The sequence below is a fragment of the Rousettus aegyptiacus genome, unplaced genomic scaffold (genome assembly GCF_014176215.1).
Source record: "Rousettus aegyptiacus isolate mRouAeg1 unplaced genomic scaffold, mRouAeg1.p scaffold_m13_p_2, whole genome shotgun sequence".
Lineage (NCBI taxonomy): Eukaryota > Metazoa > Chordata > Mammalia > Chiroptera > Pteropodidae > Rousettus > Rousettus aegyptiacus.
In genome coordinates, this window is record NW_023416295.1 from 75562333 (window position 1) to 75583024 (window position 20692).

Sequence of the window (20692 nt, forward strand, 5' to 3'; positions counted from 1 at the left end):
TACAGTTGATTTGTTCATATATGTTGCTTTCTACAAACACCTGGTGATCCTTGGTTGTTTGCTTATATTTATAAGTAAGACACTAAATAATGAGGAGAAACTCTGTTCATGATTATGGCTTATAAACTGTGGCCTTCAATAAAGGGTGATCTGACCAGGATGTCTTGCTGAGGAACCCCCAATATTAGTATCTTTAGTCTTTTCTCTTTGGGTGGTCAGATTCCCCTACCTAGAGGGTATAAGCCCTTTTGTCTGTTTTGGGCCTGTGGCGGTAAGAAGGGTGAGGAAGAAGAGCAGATCTCAACATTTATCATACAACTTTCATTTAATCTCCACGTTTTTAAGCATAGTCTACCATCAACGTGGGATTCCTCCCTCCAGTTTCTATCTTTTATGCTCTGTAGAAAATCTCTAGTTTTCTGCCAGGTTGGGTTGGGAAGTCACCTATTGTGTGGGATGGGATATGAATCAGTGTTGCACATATCAACAACTTAAACATTTTTTCAGCCAATTTCCCCATGTTAGCCACACTTCCATACTCACTTCCAGAGGTGCCATTTCCTGAGCTTTTTGAGATTACTACATTGTAAACCAGGTGCTTCTCAATTTTTCATACTCCAGTTTAGGAACTATTAGGTTGGCTAATCCCTTACCAGGCATCTGTCTACTTTTTAGCTCCTACAGTTTCATTGCTATTGATCCCTCTTCAATGCTCTTTCTCTCTATACACTTTGCTATCATTTAAACCTAGCTCTGAGAAAAAGTAGAGGTTAAATGTGTAACCTTCTCCATCCTCTGTGACCTTTTCTTTCCCGGAGACAAACTAAATCCCCTCGTTTTCCATTTCTCTTAGCCTATTTACTCCTTAAAATGACCTGTTTGTAAATCTACCTAAATTTTTTAGTTTAAAAGATGAATAAACCAACTTTTTTTTACTCCTAAGCTTTAGTCCTAGATTTATTCTTTTTTTAGTCTTCCCTTTTTAAAAAATGATATTCATCTGATTTTTTTTTTACCTTCTATTTTCCCCTTAAGTCTATTCCACTTAGTCTTCTGTATGCTCTTTTTTTAAAATTACCTTATAAACAAAACCACCAACCTCTTCTGGGCCTTAGTCTACTTGATTACTGACTTTCCATTGAAACTCTTCTCTTGTTTGTTTTTTCCTTCTAAGTCTTGTCTTGTTCTTGTTTTACTTTTGAGGTTTTTTTTTTTCCTGTTTTAGCCCTCTTCTTCCATATACCTTTATATGTGAGCTTCTACTTTCTCTTAGGCTACTTAGAAAACAAAGCAGTTAAAAGTTCATAGAAACTTACTGATTTTTGAGATTTTTTTTCGATTTATTAAAAGAAAACAAAATGATTTGTTAGTAAAAATCGTTATGACATTAATAAGGTTTAACTTTTAATATTTAGGCAGGTGCTGTAAAGGATTATATTAAGATGATGCTTCACAACGATTCACTTAAATTTCTGGTTTTTGCTCACCATTTAAGCATGCTCCAAGCTTGTACAGAAGCAGTCATAGAAAACAAGGTACGTTACCATTTTTCTACATAGTTCTTTTAGGTTGCAGATTTTTAATATAGTAAACATTGTCTTATAATTGAGTTTTTTTGCCTGCTTTACATGATGGTATATAAATTATTATTAGCTGTTTTTCTTGCAAATTATAGCAATATATTACTAATGTGTTGATGATATTTTATTAAAATTTGTCTTTTACACCAGTCTTATAATTTTCCACTGATCAAATGATCTGGATTGATTAAAATATGCTACCTTGATAGGCTATAATGTGAATTTCATTTTTGTTAGGGATATACCATTTGAGACTGACATAGGCAGTTAAAAGTTAAAATTTTTGTTTGCCCACATGTAGCCTTAGAATTTGGGTGATGTTGAAGGAAAAGGAAGAATGAATTAAGCCAATTCTTGTGCCTGGCTACAGTAATACCTTTTAAACTCCAGGTAGCATATTTTATATAGAATATGATTAAGATTTAGTATAGGTGAATTTATAACAAATGATCCAGGTAGTCAGTCAGGTAAGCTCCACCAGACCTGCTGGCCTTACTGCATTATGTTATGTCCGACCTTGCTCCCCACAGCCCCGTCACTGACAGCATCATCCACTTTTTTCTTTCAAAATTTAAACCTGTCACCTCTCTCTATGTTAGAGGGCTTCTAGAGGTGCTCAGAAGCAGGCAGAAGAAATTTCCTGACAAATTATGTGAGCTTAATATATGTGTAGCAGCAGAACCACTTGCCTATGTAGGTAGATTTTTTTTTTAATGGCGGAATAAAGACATTTTTTAACACTTTGTGCAGTATAGATTTTCAAACACCAGCCAATAAGTTTATTAACATTACCAGAGAAGTAATTCTAATATTTCCTTCATTGAAATATTTATGATGATATAATATGATAAAGTGCTATACATTAAAAGGTACTTTCTCATTGATTATCTTATAGTGTCTATAAAACACCTTCTAAGGAAAGAGTTAATTTACCTTAGAAATAATTTTTAAATGATCAGGCAATAATATTAGATTCATAATATTTTTTTATTCTGATTCCATTTTACTTAAAGCTACTGGAATCTATTCCAAGTATTGCAGTCTATCCCCTTTTCCTACTTCTGTTTTACTAATGTGTTTAGAATCCCACTTAGCATCACTAAGAGTTAAAAACGTAGATAGTCATGGTGTTGGGGGTGAATTTCTCTCAAACTCTCCCTAGCCTGACAATGAGTTTTCCTTAGAAAGACCCTCAGAAGATTTTACAATCTCCCTTAATGAGTCACTGGTCAATTTATGTCTATATTGTGAAGACACAGAAAGTTAATAAGGAACATTCTGTTTAATGATTAACTTGACTTTCTTTTTATATAAGTATATAATCCCTATGTCTCAACTATTTAAGACTGTGTTTTCCATAAAAGTGCAAATATGAATGAGATTATTTGAAATTCAGGGCTTATACTTGTTTTACAAAGTTGAGTAATAAATTCTTTTTAGCTGTTCTAACACACACACTGATTATTACCATTTCTCAATTCAAATCATAAGACAGCACTGTTCAGTTTAGTGCTTAATGTTTCTCTGCTTTTTAAAACCGTGGGTGGATATGTTGGTGTCTACCTCAATGGAGATGACCATGACACGTTTTTCTTTTAAGTTTAATAATTTGAAAAAAGAGAATTTAAATGGTACATCTAAAAAGATAATTTCCCACTTAATATTAGGATATTTCATAAATAGACATACTACTCTTTATGAATTCCTAATACATGGGCAGAACCCTCTTTTTACTTTCTCACATGTCTGACTTTACTTTTACTTTGGAATTAGCGATCCTGTAACTTGAAAGTTATTCTGATCCATCATGAAATTTTCACACCAACTTACATAGAATTTTACTGAAGACAACATTTGCTTAATTCAGTAATGATTTATGGAACTCCTGGTATATACAAGGCATTGCGCTTGACAGTGATGCTATGAAGATGAATTAGACATAGATCCTACCCTTAAAAGACTAAAAGATGAAATTGTTATCAGAAACTAATAAGAAATTTGATTAATATTCTTCTTGTATAACATTTAAGAACCTGTCATCTTGCTCAGTTTTTATTTTATTATGAGAACATAAAAATAAGCTGCAACAATATAAAATGAGATGGATGCCTGGAGGCTTGTCCTGATTTTTGCCATGTCCTTTGTTAATCCTAGACTCGTTATGTTAGGATAGATGGAAGTGTTCCATCTTCAGAAAGAATACATCTGGTTAATCAGTTTCAAAAGGATCCTGAGACTCGTGTGGCTATCCTAAGCATTCAGGCTGCTGGGCAGGTAAGAAATTTTGAGTCTTAATTTGATAACAAAATGTCTTTGAGATTATAAACAGACCATTAACCTTAATTATAACTTTATATCTGATATCTGGTATAATAAATATTCATTTAATTTTGGAGAGTGTTAGAAAGTATAATGCAAAAAGACCTCAACACCTCTGACTCAAATCTTCCTAAATTTTCCAGGAAAGAATTTCCTAGAAGAGTATAGTTCATTTGTTTGTAATACTTTTTCATGACCATTTTTCCTTCCTTTGAATTTTCATAGAATTGTCCCATCCCTTTCTTATAGCACTTGTCTTTTCTTGGTTGTTTTAAGCAGAGTCTATGAGGCGAGGTGGCCTAAGGGATAAGAACTCTTCTGCCTGAGAACTTTTTGTGGAGTGGCCCTGGTTTGCCTTAGAATTACATTTGGCTGCAAGTAAATGAAAACCCAAATTAAGAATGACTTAAATACATAAAGTTTTTTATTCGCTCATGTAGACAGTCCAAGGCTACCATGGTGATTCCAGAAAGTCCTTAGGACTTAGGTCCCCTTTGGGTTTCCGCTTCATCACTCCCAGCAGATATCTTACTTCAGAGGGCTGCTAGAGCTCCTCCATCATATCTGCAAACCAGGCAGCTGACTGGAGGGAAGCATGCTACATCTCACTGGCCTGCAGTTAGTCCCATGGCCACAGCTAACTTTAAGAGAAGGTGAGAAAAGTACCCTTTATTCTAGATAGTCATGCTAAATATCAGGTGTTACATTACAAAAGAGCAAGAAAAGAATAGATATTAGGGAAGGCAGTACCAGTGTCTGTCATACTATGTATGAGGGGAACCTGCTGGATTTTTTTTTACTAACATTCTAAAATATTTTTATATAAATTCTAAGCCAGGATGTTTAACGTAGAGAAAAGTAATCGAGCATATCACTGTGCATCCAGCCTGGTGGTATATGCCACATCTGGCATCTTTTCTGGACTCTGGATTCTGAACCAGGGCCAAAGATCTGCTTTTACCCAGCTAATTGATGTGTGTATATAATATTGTATATAGAGAGAAACTCCATGAGGATGAAGAAGTTCTAGAACTCACTAGGAATTCTAATTAAAAGGGTTGTCTCAACACTTCCCTCATGTTGGCTTAAACTTTCAATAATCTGAGTTTTATATATCTGTTAGAATATTCCAGACAAAGAAATTATCATCAAAAAGAGCTTAAAATTAGAAATGGAATACTCAGCGTGGGAGAAGGAAGATAAGAGGAAACCAGGCAGGAGATTTTAGGAGGGGCCTGATAAGAGACTGAAATTCAGATTGCACAGGGCACTCACATGTAATTCAAGTCCGTGTCCTGAAGACCTTATAAAATTCAAAACTCACATATTTGAACACTTGTATCTTCACAGCAATAAAGGAAAGTAGAAATGTCTTTGTTCCTGGAACATGTGAATCTTCCATCTCAGTAGTAACTTAGAGTACCATTTATCTCTGCAGCATATTTTCTCTTTATTCTTATATAGTCATACGATACTTTTCACACACTTAAAGGTGTCCCTCTTTAAATAGGACTTCTTATTTTTCAGCATTATCTTTAGTATTTTGTGGCATTTCCTGTCCTAAATAGCAGCACAGTTTAGATGGTGGTTGTTCAGCTCTCTACATGTTTTTATTACTTCTAACTTCTGTTCTAAAGTGATTGATCTTCAGTGAATTTTTCAGCTTGAGGACTAGTGCCACTGTTTAATGAATGCGAATATGATGCCGTTCTGTGATATAAAAATATATTAAGTTAAAATAACATTTCAGAATAACAGCACAGCAGTCACAAAAGTCACAGAAGTTCCAGTGTGTGTGAACAACCGCAGGGATTAGATGATACTCTCAAAGGATGAGAGGTATTTCTGTCAACCACCTAACATCATTTACTCTGTGTAGCAATTGCATAAGCATGGTTCACATTTCACTCAGCCTACTTTAAAATCATGCATTTTTCAGAGACTCATGGACACGGACAATAGACTAGTGGTTAGTAGACGGGAAGCAGGAGGAGGGACGGAGGCGGCAGACAGGTTAAAGGTGGTCAAATATGTGGTGACAGAAAGAACTCTAATTATGGGAGGTGAACACACAGTGTAAATATATATATATGCCTTACTGTTAAAGTGTACAATTGAAACTTATTGGATTTCGTTAACCAGTGTCACCATAAAAATACATACATATATACATACATATATACATTCATTCATTTTAAAAAATAAAATAAAATCATGCATCTTAGACTCATTTTTAGCTTGAGGAGATTTGCATTTTTATTTTATGGATTGGTTATAAAACAAGAGTTAGTTAATGTTATTAATGTCACATTATTTCAAACTGATGTAAAATGCAATTGCAGGAAGAATGCAATTGTGTTTTATGTATTGAGATACAAGCAAGTAAACTTCAGGGCCTTTGGATATAACATAAGAAATTTCAAAGGAAGAGATCATGACTGGAGACATGATTTGCTTCTTTATAGAACAGCAGGATGAATTAAATGAATAGAGGATATCATTGCTCTTTGCTTAGTTGCTATGGATACCATGTGTTAGACATTATATTCTCATTTGTAATGTATTTTATTAGATTTTCTAGTGGTAATATGAATCTAGCCTTCATCAGAGGATAAAGTTATTTTGTTTATGTATATATATATAAATCCATCAAACTGACTTGAAATATTTAAATACGTTTTAAATGTGTGTTTTGTAGTTTACTTGTCTATCTTGCAAATAAGCAGTCTTCATTTACCTTACATGAATTAAATTTTCTTAATTGGGCTTAAAATGAAAGACTGATTTGTTTTTAAGTCCTTCAGCACCCTCTTGTCCATTTAACATATATGGCTCTATGTTATCTTCTCAGTTTATTTGCATCTCAATTTTTTCACTTTGTTTTGCTTAGGGTTTGACATTTACTGCTGCAACTCATGTTGTATTTGCTGAGTTGTACTGGGACCCTGGGCATATAAAACAAGCAGAAGACCGTGCTCACCGAATTGGACAGTGCAGTTCTGTGAATATTCACTACCTTATTGCAAATGGGACTCTGGATACCATTATGTGGGGAATGTTGAATCGCAAGGTAAAGCTTGATTTTAGACCAGGTTACCAACTCACTCATTATTATTCATAGCCTACATGAGTTAAGAGGCTGAGATTTAGTGTTTTCAGGCAAAGGATATTTACATATACTGAGATATTGATGTTAATAGAGATAAGTTCAGAAAAGGCTTCAGTTGGTAGTATTGTAACACTATCCTCTGTAATAAGAGAGAGATATGAATGCCTATTGTCGTCCAAGCCCTTCTTCTACCATTTTGGAAGCTAGAGGAGAGGGTTAGCTAGCAAGAAAACTTAATGCTTTCAAGTGACAAGTCTTTTTTGAAAGCAAAGAGTAAATCCTTTCTCAGAAGAAGTCTTAAATTCCAAGCTAATTTTGAACAGAGGATTGCCTATACCCAGACTCCAGAAAAGGAAGAAGAGACATTGCCTGCTCTTTCCACTGAGCTGTTTCTTCTCCTAACCTGAGGGATGTTCGTAGAAAGGATTTGATTAAGGGTTAGAGGATAGTTTTCAAGTTTTCAAAATGGCCAGTCATATATAGGTTCAATTTCAAAGTTTATAAATATTAAAATAAAAATGTTTTATAAAAAAACCAAATAGTATAATATCTCTTTTCCTCATAAGAACAGGAATTATTGACTTGATAATTTGGTTGTAATTTTGAATAATTATATTACTAAAGCTTCTGATATGATGAAACAATATGATTTTCTTTGATGGATTGCTTGTGATTTAAATGTAAAATCAAGTTATTGCTTAGCAGATGCCAGCTGTGAGGTAAACTATTATGTAATTCATATGCTTTTCCATCTTACAGGCTCAGGTTACTGGGAGCACATTGAATGGTAGGAAGGAGCAACTTCAGGCTGAGGAAGGTGATAAGGAAAAATGGGATTTCCTGCAGTTTGCTGAGGCTTGGAGTCCAAGAGGAAGTTCCGAAGAGCTCAGGAATGAAATTTTGTTCACTCATGTAAGATTATATGACTTATTCCTTTCTATTCTTTTCTAACTATCCTGAAATTGTAACTTTATTGTGTATTGTTTTAAATAGCGACCTTCAGTTATTCGTGCTATTGAGATGAGCCTCCACATTGATGCCAGGAGGCTGCAGAAGTGGCTTATATCTTCCAACAGTTATATACCAGTTCTCACTGTTAAGCTCCTTAGAAAAATAAGCTAAATAGAATCCAGCCTTCAGAAGAAAACTAGGAGTCTGTCTTTATGACCTGAGGGTGCGGAAAAATGTATTATTTTTGCCACAAAATATAACATTAGGAAGTCACAGATCCAATAAAGATACTTGCATTACAATGTCTAAAGTATATAAAGATTTTAAATTCAATTAGTAAAACACAAAGAAGCCAATAGAAAAATAGGCACAAAATGTGCTCATCAGAGAAGACCTAAGTAGCTAATAAACATGAAAAGAAGCTCTGCCTCACCAAAATAAGGGAAATTGTAAGTGCCATTTTCCCTTTACAGTAGGAAATAATCTGTGGTGTGAGATCATGCGACTGTCCTGTTCCGAAAACCTTTCACCTAGTAATTTTAGCACTCATTGCTGATCTTTGCCTGAATCAGTTCTAAAATAGTGGTATTTCTAATTCGATCATTGCTTCTGTGTTTATTAGCCAGCATTTTTCTGTAAGGAAGAACTTTACTTCTCGTTAAAAACAAATATCACTGAACTTGGGAATTCTGTTACTGTTAGTTAATGTGGTATAATCCTACACTTATTTTTTTTTAAATAGCTGGTTAGTGAAATCTTCTTTATTCTTTTTTCTTTTTTTCTTGTTTTAAATAAGTTTCTACAATTTTCTGAGTGCTTTTTGCTTTCTGTCAAACAATATATTCCATATTCACTTTGTATTTACTTTGCCCCAGATTTGGAACTAGACGTTTCTTTCAGGAGCCATGACTCCCTTTATTGGCAAATGATATTTAGAAATCAGGAAATTTTATTGCTTTGAGATGTCATTGCTTCTGTAACTATTTTCAACGTACAGAGTTATTTACACACACATACATACACACAGATTTGCATAAGGAGGTAAACATATATGTATATATATGTATGTTTGTATATGTGTGTGCATTAAGTCATAAGTTCATATATATATAGTTCAAATCTAGCACCATCGAGTTCTTCTTCATGTTCTCCATATATCTATATGAATATAAATATTTATAGTTCCTTATACAACAGTGAGAACTCTGATTTATAATATTATCAACATATTTTCTCATTTGCTCCATCCTTCCTACATACAAAATATGTTTAAAATTACTATACTAATACCACTACCAAGAGATAAGTAAAATTCAAGATTTCTTAGAAGTTTTATACCTGTCCTACTAAAGGTATGTAGTCATGGTATCCTGTCCAAAAGTTACTTGAATTAATTCTTTTTTCTATGTGGTTGTCTTACCAGTTTGCTAGACATTTAGGTTCATTGATTTCTGTGTGCATTTAATTGTAGGATTTATATTATTTGAATATTTAAAACACTTAAATATTTCAAAATCAAAACTATAAAAAAGTATGTGCAGAGAAGTCTCCATCTCATCCCTATTTCTGTTTCTATTCATCCCCTATAAGTAGCCATTTTTTTAAGTTTCTGGATTCGTTTTTCCTGATTTTCTTTTTTTGCAAAAATGAACATCTGTGTGTGGGGGGGAGTGGGGTGGGGGAAGTGCAGGTGTGTGTGTGTGTGTGCGTGTGTGTGTGTGTGCGTGCAGGTGTGTGTGTGTGCGTGCAGGTGTGTGTGTGTGTGTGTGTGTGTGTAGTTGTTTTGGAAACAACCAAAATGCCCATCAGTAGGAGAATGGATATATAACTTGTCTTAAAATACTATTTAGAGGTTAACATGAATGACCAGATTTTTAAAAACATAATGTTATTTTTAAATATAGATGCACACACAAAAATATTATATTTTTATGAATATATGTAATAAAATACATAAACATAGATTGAAAGAATATACATCAAATTTATGATATTGGTTGCCTCCGAGAGAGGAGGAGAATGAACCTGAGAAGAATAAAAATGTCATAGTAACTTCATTAGAAATATTTTATTTATTTTATTTTCAAAAAGATTTAAAAGTAAATATTACAATATTAGTACTTTTAGATTTTGAATCGTGGGTATATGGATGTTTGTTATAGTATCTATATAGTAACAAGTGCTACTTGGAGGCCATATATAAACTAAATAAGAAATAATATATTAGAGAAGCTTGAAGTCATTCAAACTGCTGTTTCCTAGCCCTTTGGGAGCAATATGGTATGAGAGTTATGGGAAGTTGAATTTTAATTTTTGAAAGACTTGATCAGAAATCATAGGACTAAAATTAAAGTCTGCACATGTTCTTTCATAATGCAAAATTTAAAATTTAATATAAAGTTTAGTTCCATAAAAACATAATGTTATTTATGTGGAATCTTACTAAATTTTTTATAAATCTTATTTACAGTACTAGTACTTTTTTCTAGGATTCTAGAATACCATTGTTAACTGTTGCTAAAGAAATAGAAGGATTACTTCTAAGAACTTATTTAATTAAAAACCTCCTTTTAGTAGGTTTTTTTGGTCTATTAAAAAGTAGATATCCTAGGTAATTAAAAAATATGTAACTAAAACTATAAAAAATATAACTACTTTTGTAGCTGTTATCGTTCTAAATTCCCTATTGTACTAAGTTTAAATTTTCATTTCTAATATAAGTATGAAGATTTTGAAACACATCTTCCCACATATATACATGATTATTGTTTTCAAGTCTTTCTGAAGAAAAATGGACATCTGTGTACAAAGTTAAGACAAAAATCACCCAGTCACCCTGACCAAATCTCACCTTCCTGAGTTAGTACTTATTTTTCATAGTTTAATGTTACCTAGTATAGATTTTCCAGTGCATGGCTTTGGACACACATGGTTTTATCAGTAGTCCCACCTTATCCACAGTTTCGCTTTTCACTCTTTCAGTTCCCCATGGTCAGTAGAAGTCCAGAAAAGATTAAATGGAAAATTCCAAAAATAAACAATTTTGTGATGAAATCTCCTGCTATCCTCCATGCTGACAGGACATGAATCATCCTTATGTCCAGCATCTCTATGCTATATGTGCTCCTCGCCTGTTAATCACTTAGTAGCCATCTCGGTTATTGAAGTCGACTGTCCCTGTATCATACATAGTGCTTGGTTTCTAGTAACCCTTACTTTACTTAATAATGGCACCAAAGCGCAAGGGTAGTTAGTGATCCTGGCAATTCAGTGTTCCAAACAGAAGCTGTAAAGCGCTTTCTTTAAGTGAAAGGGTATGTATTTATTGAAGAAAAACATAGTGTATATAGGGTTTGGTACTATCCAGGATTTCAGACATCCACTGAGGGTCTTGGAACCTATCCCCCGTGGATAAGGGGGGGACTGCTGTAAATTGGAATCTTATTATGTAGAGACCTTTGTTTTGCTTTGTAGTCTGTTTGCTTGCTTCCTTTTTTTGGTGGGGGGGGGGCAGCATGTAAATAAATATGCCTTGAATGACTTTAGGTTAGGTGGGAATGCCATGCACCAATTTCTCTTTACATCCTCCAGCTTTATGCATTTTAACAAATGCTCAATTCGTTGCCATCTTACATCCCCACGTGTGTGCATTTAATCCTAGCTGGTCTGTCCAAGACACCCTAAGTGGCAACGCTAGACCCCCACGGTGGCCCCCTTTTCCTCTCCAACAAGATGAAAGAACCTATCCCGAGCTGGGAAAAATTCAGCAAACTGCAGGCACAAGTGCACATTGGTGGGAAAGTAACTGCTTGCAGAAGGAAGATGGTGGTTCACAGAACAGCTACAGCAGTTAGTAAAAAACTTCAATTCGCCTTAGAGAAGTTAGGGGTGAACAATATCTCTGGTATTGAAGAGGCGGCTATGTCCACAAACCAAGAACAGTGATCTACTTTCACAGCCCTAAAGTTTCGGCATCTCTGGCAGCAAACATTTCACCATCACAAGCCAGCTGAGACAAAGCAGCTGACAGAATTACTTGGTGCAGACAGTCTGACCAGCTTAAGGAGACGGGCTGAAGCTCTTCCCAATCTGTGAATGGAAAAGCACCACTAGGTACAAATGATGATGAAGTTCCAGATCTTACGGAGAATTTCGATGAGACTTCCAAGAATGAAGCAAACTAAATTGAGTCAACTACTGAAGAAGATAAAACTTGAAGAAGTTACTGGTAGCTGCTATTTTATATTATGACTGCTTTGTAAAATTTTGTTCATGGATCTGATAAAATCTCGATCTCTAATATTTTTAAGCCCAAGCCCCTTGGACACTGCAGCTTCTTTCAGTTTTTGCGTATACAGAAATCATTCTTTGCAGCTAGTTAAGCTGAAGAAGCCTGAGACTAAAGGTCGAAACAAAGGTTAATAAAGTCCTTTGCCTGGTGAAAAAGAAGAGAGAGAGAGAGAGAGAGAGAGAGAGAGAGAGAGAGAGAGCGCTCGCAAGAAAGAGAAATACTCTGTTGAAAGATCTTAAAGAAATTTAAGTCTACCAACAAACATATTTTTCTTCTGAATGTTGCCAAATCAGCATTTCCTATGGTAATTTTTATATTTATACTGATTTCTTTCTGATCCCTTTAAAAATCCTTTAATTTTCCCCCCCTACATTTAGCATTTTTAAACTATTTCCTGTTTTGTCAATTAAACTTTGCCAAATTAACCAAATTTGCCAATTGTCATCAAAAACTTGCTTAGCTAAAAAGTTTATAACAGTTCTAATTAGGTGGCTTTTAAGAGCTTGTGAATATTTGTGTAGTACCAGCATTTTAAGGAATGTTCATTTTATCTCTGTCGCAGTGCCCCACTGCTGCAGCTAGAGGTTAAAGCTGGGGCAAAGCAGAGGGACCTTCCACAGCCAGAAGAACAGACCGTGATGTTAGTCAGCACATGACTCAGCCCAGGCCATCTGCTGTAGGGAAGGGGAGACTGAGAAGCTCAAAGAGGCGGAGTCCAAGGAGTAGAGAGTGAGCACAAGGGCAAAGAGGAAATGAACAGTTAGAAGAGAGTCAGGAGGCCCCAGCACCCTGGATGCCTTGCTCCCCATAGTCGTCTTAGCTCTGCCAATCTATCACTTTCAAAATACTGCGAATTCTGTAAGTGATTTTTAGAAAATCAATTTGGTCAATTTGGCAAATTGTTCTTTAGTGAACTTTAGATTTCAGACGAATTGACTTTTAGTATATGTACTTTTGGTAAATTGGTCTTCAATGAATTGACCTAGAGCTTAATATTAGTATGATTGTGGGTCCCAGGGACAAGGAGACCTGTGGTTAAGAAGAAGAAGAGGAGGAAAATGAGAGCAGATTTTTGAGGACAAAATTTTTCTGTTAGTTTTGGTATTTCCTCCCTTCTTTCTCCCCTGGTGTTCGTTGCCCTTCAGATTGGTATTATCTTTATCTCTCTCCTCTCTTAATCAGAATTCTCTTTCTGTCACATAGTTCATCTAACTATTAGGATAAATATAGTATGTGCAACCAGGACTGGTATTCTACCAGTATATACCAGTATAAGTGTACTGGTTATTAAAATATTAAGTATTTTGGTAGCAGTTGGTAAATAACCACTTCCTCAAGGCCTTCTTTGTCCTCCCTCGCCCCACCACTGGGATCTGAGGGACTTCCCCATGATCTGGCACAGTATGAGGCCTCCAGGACTCTGCCTTAACCTAATACCGTGATAGCTGTTGTTGAATAGTTGAATGATCACCTGGAATTAATCCACACAAATATATGAGTCATAGTCCTTTACCTATCCTCAATAAATTTACATGTTTTAAAGAAATTATTTATTAACCCAAATAAAACTCAAATTGAAGACCAACTCAGATGAAGAGCAAACATCCCACCACCACAAGGAAAGGTACCTTCGCACAGCCTGGTTGGCTGTCTTTTAAGTAAGTCCTGCCCGGGAGTCCATCACCAGGGTCACTGCCTCAGATGCAATCCAGTTTCTCGAGCTTCTTCATATCTTCTATGTCTGAATGTGCGTGGCTTCTGAGTACTACTTTGATTTTGAAGTGTTTTGATTTTCCTGCATTAGCTTCCGTTGAATAAAAGTAGGTCATCTGTAGATGGAATTTGAGAACGGTATAGACTCTATCAGTCTGTATTTTAAATTTCAAGTAATTAAAGTCTGTTTCTGAATAAGATAGATTGAGTAGAATATTCAAATGGAAATCCTCTCTCTTTCTGATTTTCATTTTTGCTGCCATCATCTGAAGTGTATTCCTTCCTTTAGCTGTAGCTGTGGGAAACTTGGGCCTTTCCCTTAACCTCTGCCTTTTCCCATCCTTTTTTGGCTCTTAGTGGATAATCAGCAGCATCATTTATCCAGCCATTGAGTCCCTAGATCACTAGGTGGCTTCTGAGGTTCTTTTCATCCATTTTATATATTTAAATATTTAAATATTATAAAGGATCCAAAGAGAAACTTGGCGCATAACTGATTCATAGGTGAGCAAAAGAAAGGACTCTAATTTAGCATGGGTAACAAGTCCAGTTCCTGCTTAGCACAAGTCTTCCTTCTGCTTGATTTCCCTTCTTCAAATCTCAGTAAAGCCAGAGCTGCTTACATTTTGTTACTTCAGATAGTATTTCTCTTTCCATTTTGGAAAAGATCTCCAGATGGCTCCCCAGTTCAGCCATACTGCAGTCTCTGTGTTCCCTTACCGCTTGTGTTCATGTTCTGGCCTCGTGGTTCAATATCTCCTAGTTTTCCTTTCTCTTCATATTCTCTCCCTTATTGTTTAACCTTCCTTATCCTTCCTCGGGACTCATGTTTTTGACCTGGCTCACACTGCTATATATTTTTTTCTTCTCATAACCATACTCAAATCCTAGACTGCTGTCCTCAAGACATTCTAGAACATCCTTCACCCAAAGCAAATTTACATTTCAAATATGAACATTGGCATTAAATATATATAAGATAGGATGGTTGCTGGTCTCCTGCAAAAAAAAAAAAAAAAAATGTGTGTAGTTGAGAAGGAGAGCTCTTCAGCACAGCTATGAAATTTTAAAATATGCCCTCAGAACTCAAAACAAACTTTGCATTTTTTGTTAAATGCCAACATTGTATGAAATGTTTGCTTTATTGTGGGCTAAAAATTGCAAATAAGAAATTGTCATATATAGAGAGACAGGCAAGACAGACTGACAGACAGAGACAGGAACAGAGAAACAGAGACAGAGAATCAGTTTGTTTCCCACATATTATCTAGCTCAAAAAAATGTAATAGCAAAAGGAAAGCTGACCATAGGGGCTGTAACATTCATGAAATCTAAATTTTTCTTATCCAAAACCTCTGGTTTCTAAATATGCTAAGCACTGAATTCTTAAAGCTAACATTAAATTGGACCTTTATTTAATATGTATTTTAGAATTCAAACCACTCTGAAAATATAATGTAATTAGTCGGTGTAACAGCCTAATGATAAAGATAGGAGGGTAGCCTCATTGTTATGGGTAGAGACATACAAATATCTTTGTCACAGCTTATGTCTCATAGTGCTATTATTAGGCATTTATCTTGTTTACCTTTCACTCAGTAATAATAATTAACATGTACCAAGTGGTTATTCCACACAGCCACTGTGCTAAGCCGTTAACACTAATGATCTTATTTAACCTTCGCTGCTACACCATGAGGCAGATACTGTTACCAGGTCCCACTAAAGCTCAGAAAGGTTAAAGTATCTGTTCACAGCCAGTAAATGGCAGAGTTGATATCTGAACCCAGGCCTTTCTGCTCTAAAGTCTGCCTTCATAACCTTGCCAAACTGTACTTGATCTAATAGAGTTAGCATATTGTGGGCCCTTGATTATTTGTGGAATGAATAGAACATTGAAACACTTCAGTTTGGCTTAGCCAGTGTTTATGGGATGTGTACTGCATATAGGGCATTCAAAGATTATTCATTTTATATGTATAAATATTAAGATTATAAAATGTAAATCAAAACCATGATGAGATACCACCTCACACCCAGTAGGATAACTAAAATTTAAAAAACATAAGTATTGAAAAAGATGTAGAGAAATTGGAACACTCATGCATTGTTGGTAGGAATGTAAAATGGTGCAGCCATTTTGAAAAACAGCCTGGCAGTTCCTTAAAATATTAAACCCAGCAATTCCACTTCCAAGGAAATTAAAAACATATGTCCACACAAAATCTTGTACTTGAATGTCTTAGCAGCATGATTCATAATAGCCAAGAAGTTAGAACTGTTTAAATGTCCATCAATTGATGAATGGATAAATAAAATGTGGCATATCCATATGGTGGAATATTGTTCTACCATAAAAAGGAATGAAGTGCTGATACGTGCTACAACTTAGACAAACCCTGAAAACATGCTGAGTGAAAGCAGCCAGACACGAAAGGCCACATATTTTCTGGACCCATTTATATGAATTGGCCAGACAGGCAAATCCATAGAGACATAAAGTAGATTAGTGGTGGCCAGGGGCTTGGGGGAAGGAGAGAAAAAGAGTGACTGCTTAATTGGTAAGAGATTTTTTTTTTTGAGAGTGATGAAAATATTTTCCAATTAAACACTGGTGATAGTTGCATAATTCTGAATATAGTAAAAATCACTGAATTGGGCACTTTAAAGGAATCAATTTTGCTGTTTACAAAAGATTGTGTGCTAGGTGCAAAAGATAAGGAAAACAGCTAACTTTCCTTTAGAGCTTCCTCTAATTGGGAGAGACTATCGTAAGCAAATCATTTTAATTCAGTATGATAAATGCGAACATAGAGATTTGTACACCAGGCTCTAGAGACACAGGACAGAATAACTATTTGGGACATGGGGGAAATTTTCCTTAGGAAATGGATTCTGAAGGACAAGTTCAAAGAGAGTGGGGTTCTAGTTCAAGCAGTGGGAACACCAAAGCATGCCCCGAAGCGTAGTCATGTGAATATATCCAGTGTTCTGGGAATCGGGATTCTACGTGTGAGCAAAGGGCACATGAGAAGTGAGTCAAAGGTGAGGAAACCTGAAACTTTGCACCAGATGGAGTGGAGCCCGCACATGCCATGCAAGAGGTTGGACTTTATGCTGGAAGCAGTGTAGTGTCATCGGGCTTTTACGCAGATGAGTGTCATGATCAGGTTTCTGTTTTCAAAAGGTAATCCTAGTGGCAGTGTAGGCAATGAATGGGAAGGAGACAGAGGTTCTTGAAGACAGTGTGGTATTTAGGGAACAGATTATATTTCTGCTCTCCCTCCCTCTGTCTCTCTACTCCCTCTAAGGGCTTTCTACCCCTACCCCTGGAGGAGGAGTTGTTAATCTGATTTTTCAGAGCCCGAGCACTTGGTTGGGCAGGATTTTTTCCTCCCTCTCTATTACCACCACCAGAGTTAAGAATTCAGGGTGTTTTATGCCCCAAATTCCATCTGGGAGCCCCTGACAAAAGATACTTCTATATAGTGACAGCCTTACTATATAGTTCAAGACTAGTGGGCTACTGTGCTTCGCAGAGGCATGCTTCTGCACGGTCTCCACTGTGAGCAGAGCAAACGCCCCTGCCCTGTCAGGCTCTGTTGTCTTCTTTCTCTACTGCTGGTTTGGGGAAAACATTTAGAAGTCTCATTGTGGCCTTCAGCTGGTTTCTTTAATACACCTTTTACTAAAATTTTACTTTGGTGCTATCAGGCACTTACAAGTCTATTAATAAAGCCAGTTCCTTTTTATTAGTAAGGCTAGCACTATATAGAAGTCTCCTTTGTCAGGGACCCCCAGATGGAATTTTAGGCACAAAACACCCTGAACTCCTAACACTGGTGGCGGTAATAGAAAGGGAAGAAAAAATCAAGACATTTCAGAAATAGAACCAAAATAGGCTTGGGTGGAACCTTGTGTAACAGCAGCACTTTCAGGAAGAGGAGTGGGGATCGAAGCAGGTAATTAAAGGAGATGCCATAGCCAGAGGCATGTAGTAGGTAAGGGGAAGACAAACTGAAGTGCTAGGAAGTGACTGGTTAAGTCTACAACTGGAGGATCCCTAGCAGAGGATTCCAAAGTTAATTTGGTAGAGTCAAGGGTGGAGAGAGATCGAAGGTAGGAGAGGAGATGGCATACAGATAGCGAGACAGTCCACTTGAGTTTGAAGAATCTCTGAAGCACTCAGCTGATGTCCTAGAGGCATTTGGAGGCCAGGCCTGGAGCTTAAGAAAGAGAAGTCTCACTGCGGCCTTTGCTGGTTTCTTAAATATACCTTTTACCAAAATTTTACTTCGGTGCTATCAGGCAGTTACAAGTCTCTTAATAAAGCCAGTTCCTTTTTACGAGTAAGGCTAGCACTATATAGAAGTGTCACTATTTATGGCACTTAGGCACTGATTAACTTATCCCCTCTGAGTCACATTCTAGCAATATGTGCATTACATATTTTGCTATAAATTCTAATTGTCTTTGTTGGAAGAGAGAGTGATTCCCAAAGACATTTGTCTGCAATGCTCTTGATATCATCTTTAAAAATAAGTAATAACATTTTCTTTTTTACCACTTCGGTTTTTTTTTTTTTTAATCAGAGTGTTTTATTTTGTTTTTTGGGGTTTTTTTTTCAATGCCCTTAAAGAAAAACTGTTAAATTTTTATTTAACTGCGTAGGAGTGAACATTTTGCAAAATTTGAAAAATTCAGTCTTTTTTAGAAGAATTTAAATTCTTTTAGTTAGATGATTAAAACCCCACTTTTGTCACTCTATATCCTTTGATTTGTTTACAAATAGTAGTGAAGGTTTTTTAGTTCCTGTCCCAATCATCAATCATCGGCCATTCAGGAGACCAGCAAAATGTCCCAATCACCCATTTGTAGCACAGCGATTTTGTTAATTCTCTTAGGAACAAGAGAAGAATGACATGAGGCAGTAATGGTTTTTACCAGAGCTGTCCTTTGATCAAAGTGAATTAAACTCGACATCAGTGTTTTTGTTGGTGGTGTGTGCTGTGCTGGAATCGCACCAGGCTTTGAAGGGCTTTATGAGTTTTCTAGATTTCCTTTTCCTCTCCTTCAGTTCTGATAACTGACTTTTAATCCTATCATCATGGCCAAGGGATTTGTCTCTAAAGAGCACTAGTTTACCATGCTACAAAACAGCCCAAATATTAAGTTCCTGAACCTTTCAGATAAAAATGCATTTTGCCACCTTAAGCATTTTGCAGTTTTTATTCCCAGCACTTCTCACCAAAAGCAGTTTTTTTCTTTTGTTTTTCAAAAACAATATTGAGCAAAAGACAGTAACACAATAACTGACTGTCCACAGTCTAACCGAAGAGAGGAATGTGTTCTTCCATTTTCCACCTTGCTTATGACATGGGTGTTTTGACTTACCTATATTTTCCCTCAGAGCCTTTTAATAAAAATTACTGTAAGCTTAAATTACTCCTCCTATTTAGAAAAACTTACATTTAAGTTTCTTATTTATCGCACATTAGAAGGGTCACTTAAAACAGTTATTTCTTTACAAGGACAATCATGATGACTTAGTACATTTGTCAGTTATTTGTTACTATAATGTCTCTTCTAAAGGCAAGAATGTAGTTACAAAAGATAAAAGACTTCTTAGCTTTATCTTGCTGTGAAGTAACAAAGCTTTCCTAGGCCACAAAAATATTTTGTCTTTCTGTGTTCCTGCTTATCTTTACCACTGAGAAATGCTGGTAACATTAATAAAGTCAGTTATTTTTCAAATGGATACCTGCCAGAACAGCATGGGTGCTGAAGATTTAACTATCAGTATGGCTGTTATAATTTGAGGATTTTGATCTATTTTGGTGAGATTGTTAAAGCTTGCCCCTGCAGGGAGTCATGTTATTGATAAATCTAATATTTTTCCCAAATGTGTTCATTTGGGGAAGATTTTATTTACGATTATTTCTTACAGCTTTTTTCTCAGATGCTGCAATCAGTGGATCCACATTCACTTTTAAAAAATTAATTTAAAAAAAGATCAAAAGCAAAGTAATTACAAGCATCTACAGATATAGGAATTTTGCATTCTTGTACAGTTTCTGTGTCTCTAAGTCTTGTTAAAGGTCACTTCCTTCTTTTATTAAGCAGACATGTCCCAAACATCTGCTGGAATCTCCCTGAAGAGTTGATAATGATATGTTCCTGTCTCAAAACATCACGGATAGTGTTCTTTATTTTAGGCTTACCTACTTGCCATAACACCTTTGAGTTCTGTCAGCATAGTAATGTCTCCTAGAATTCCCTAGCCATTATAATCCATGCACTTTCTTCTGCTCACCTCATCAATAGTTTCCCTCTTCTTGATTGTATGAGTACTCCCATGTCATTTGCTCTCTTTTGAGAAGCTGTTCATAGTCCAGGTTCAGTGACAGACAAATGAGCTAAGCAAACATGTTTCATGCCTGCAATTACTTGGTTTCGGTATTATTTGTTTGTTGGTTTCTTTGTTTAATTATCATTTGAGAGAAGCTAGAGGGATTCTCATTAAGTGTCTAAAAGATTGTATGTATTTGTTTCCCCCTTAAAAAGAGTTAGTTCACCATTCATGTAAACATTACATACAAGCCCTTAGTTTTTTCTCTTTAACTCTCAAAAATTAAGGAAAGAAATGGAGCTACTCCAACCACATGTGCATCTTGAAATAGTTTATTCTAATCCAATGGCTGTTAACCTCTGTTGGGTCCTGAATCTCTT

General features: G+C 35.8%; 1 protein-coding gene and 1 pseudogene across 3 annotated transcripts in view; both read left to right on the forward strand.

Moving 5' to 3' along the window:
* ZRANB3 (zinc finger RANBP2-type containing 3) overlaps positions 1-20692 on the forward strand; it is a 191390-nt gene that overhangs the window by 140692 nt on the left and 30006 nt on the right. For all 3 annotated transcript variants that reach the window (XM_036236527.1, XM_036236528.1, XM_036236529.1), the window contains 4 exons: positions 1416-1535; positions 3735-3854; positions 6790-6969; positions 7768-7920. In XM_036236527.1, the coding sequence (XP_036092420.1) occupies positions 1416-1535; positions 3735-3854; positions 6790-6969; positions 7768-7920 (573 nt within the window). The remainder of the gene's footprint in view (positions 1-1415; positions 1536-3734; positions 3855-6789; positions 6970-7767; positions 7921-20692) is intronic.
* LOC107520343 lies at positions 9746-15973 on the forward strand (annotated as a pseudogene).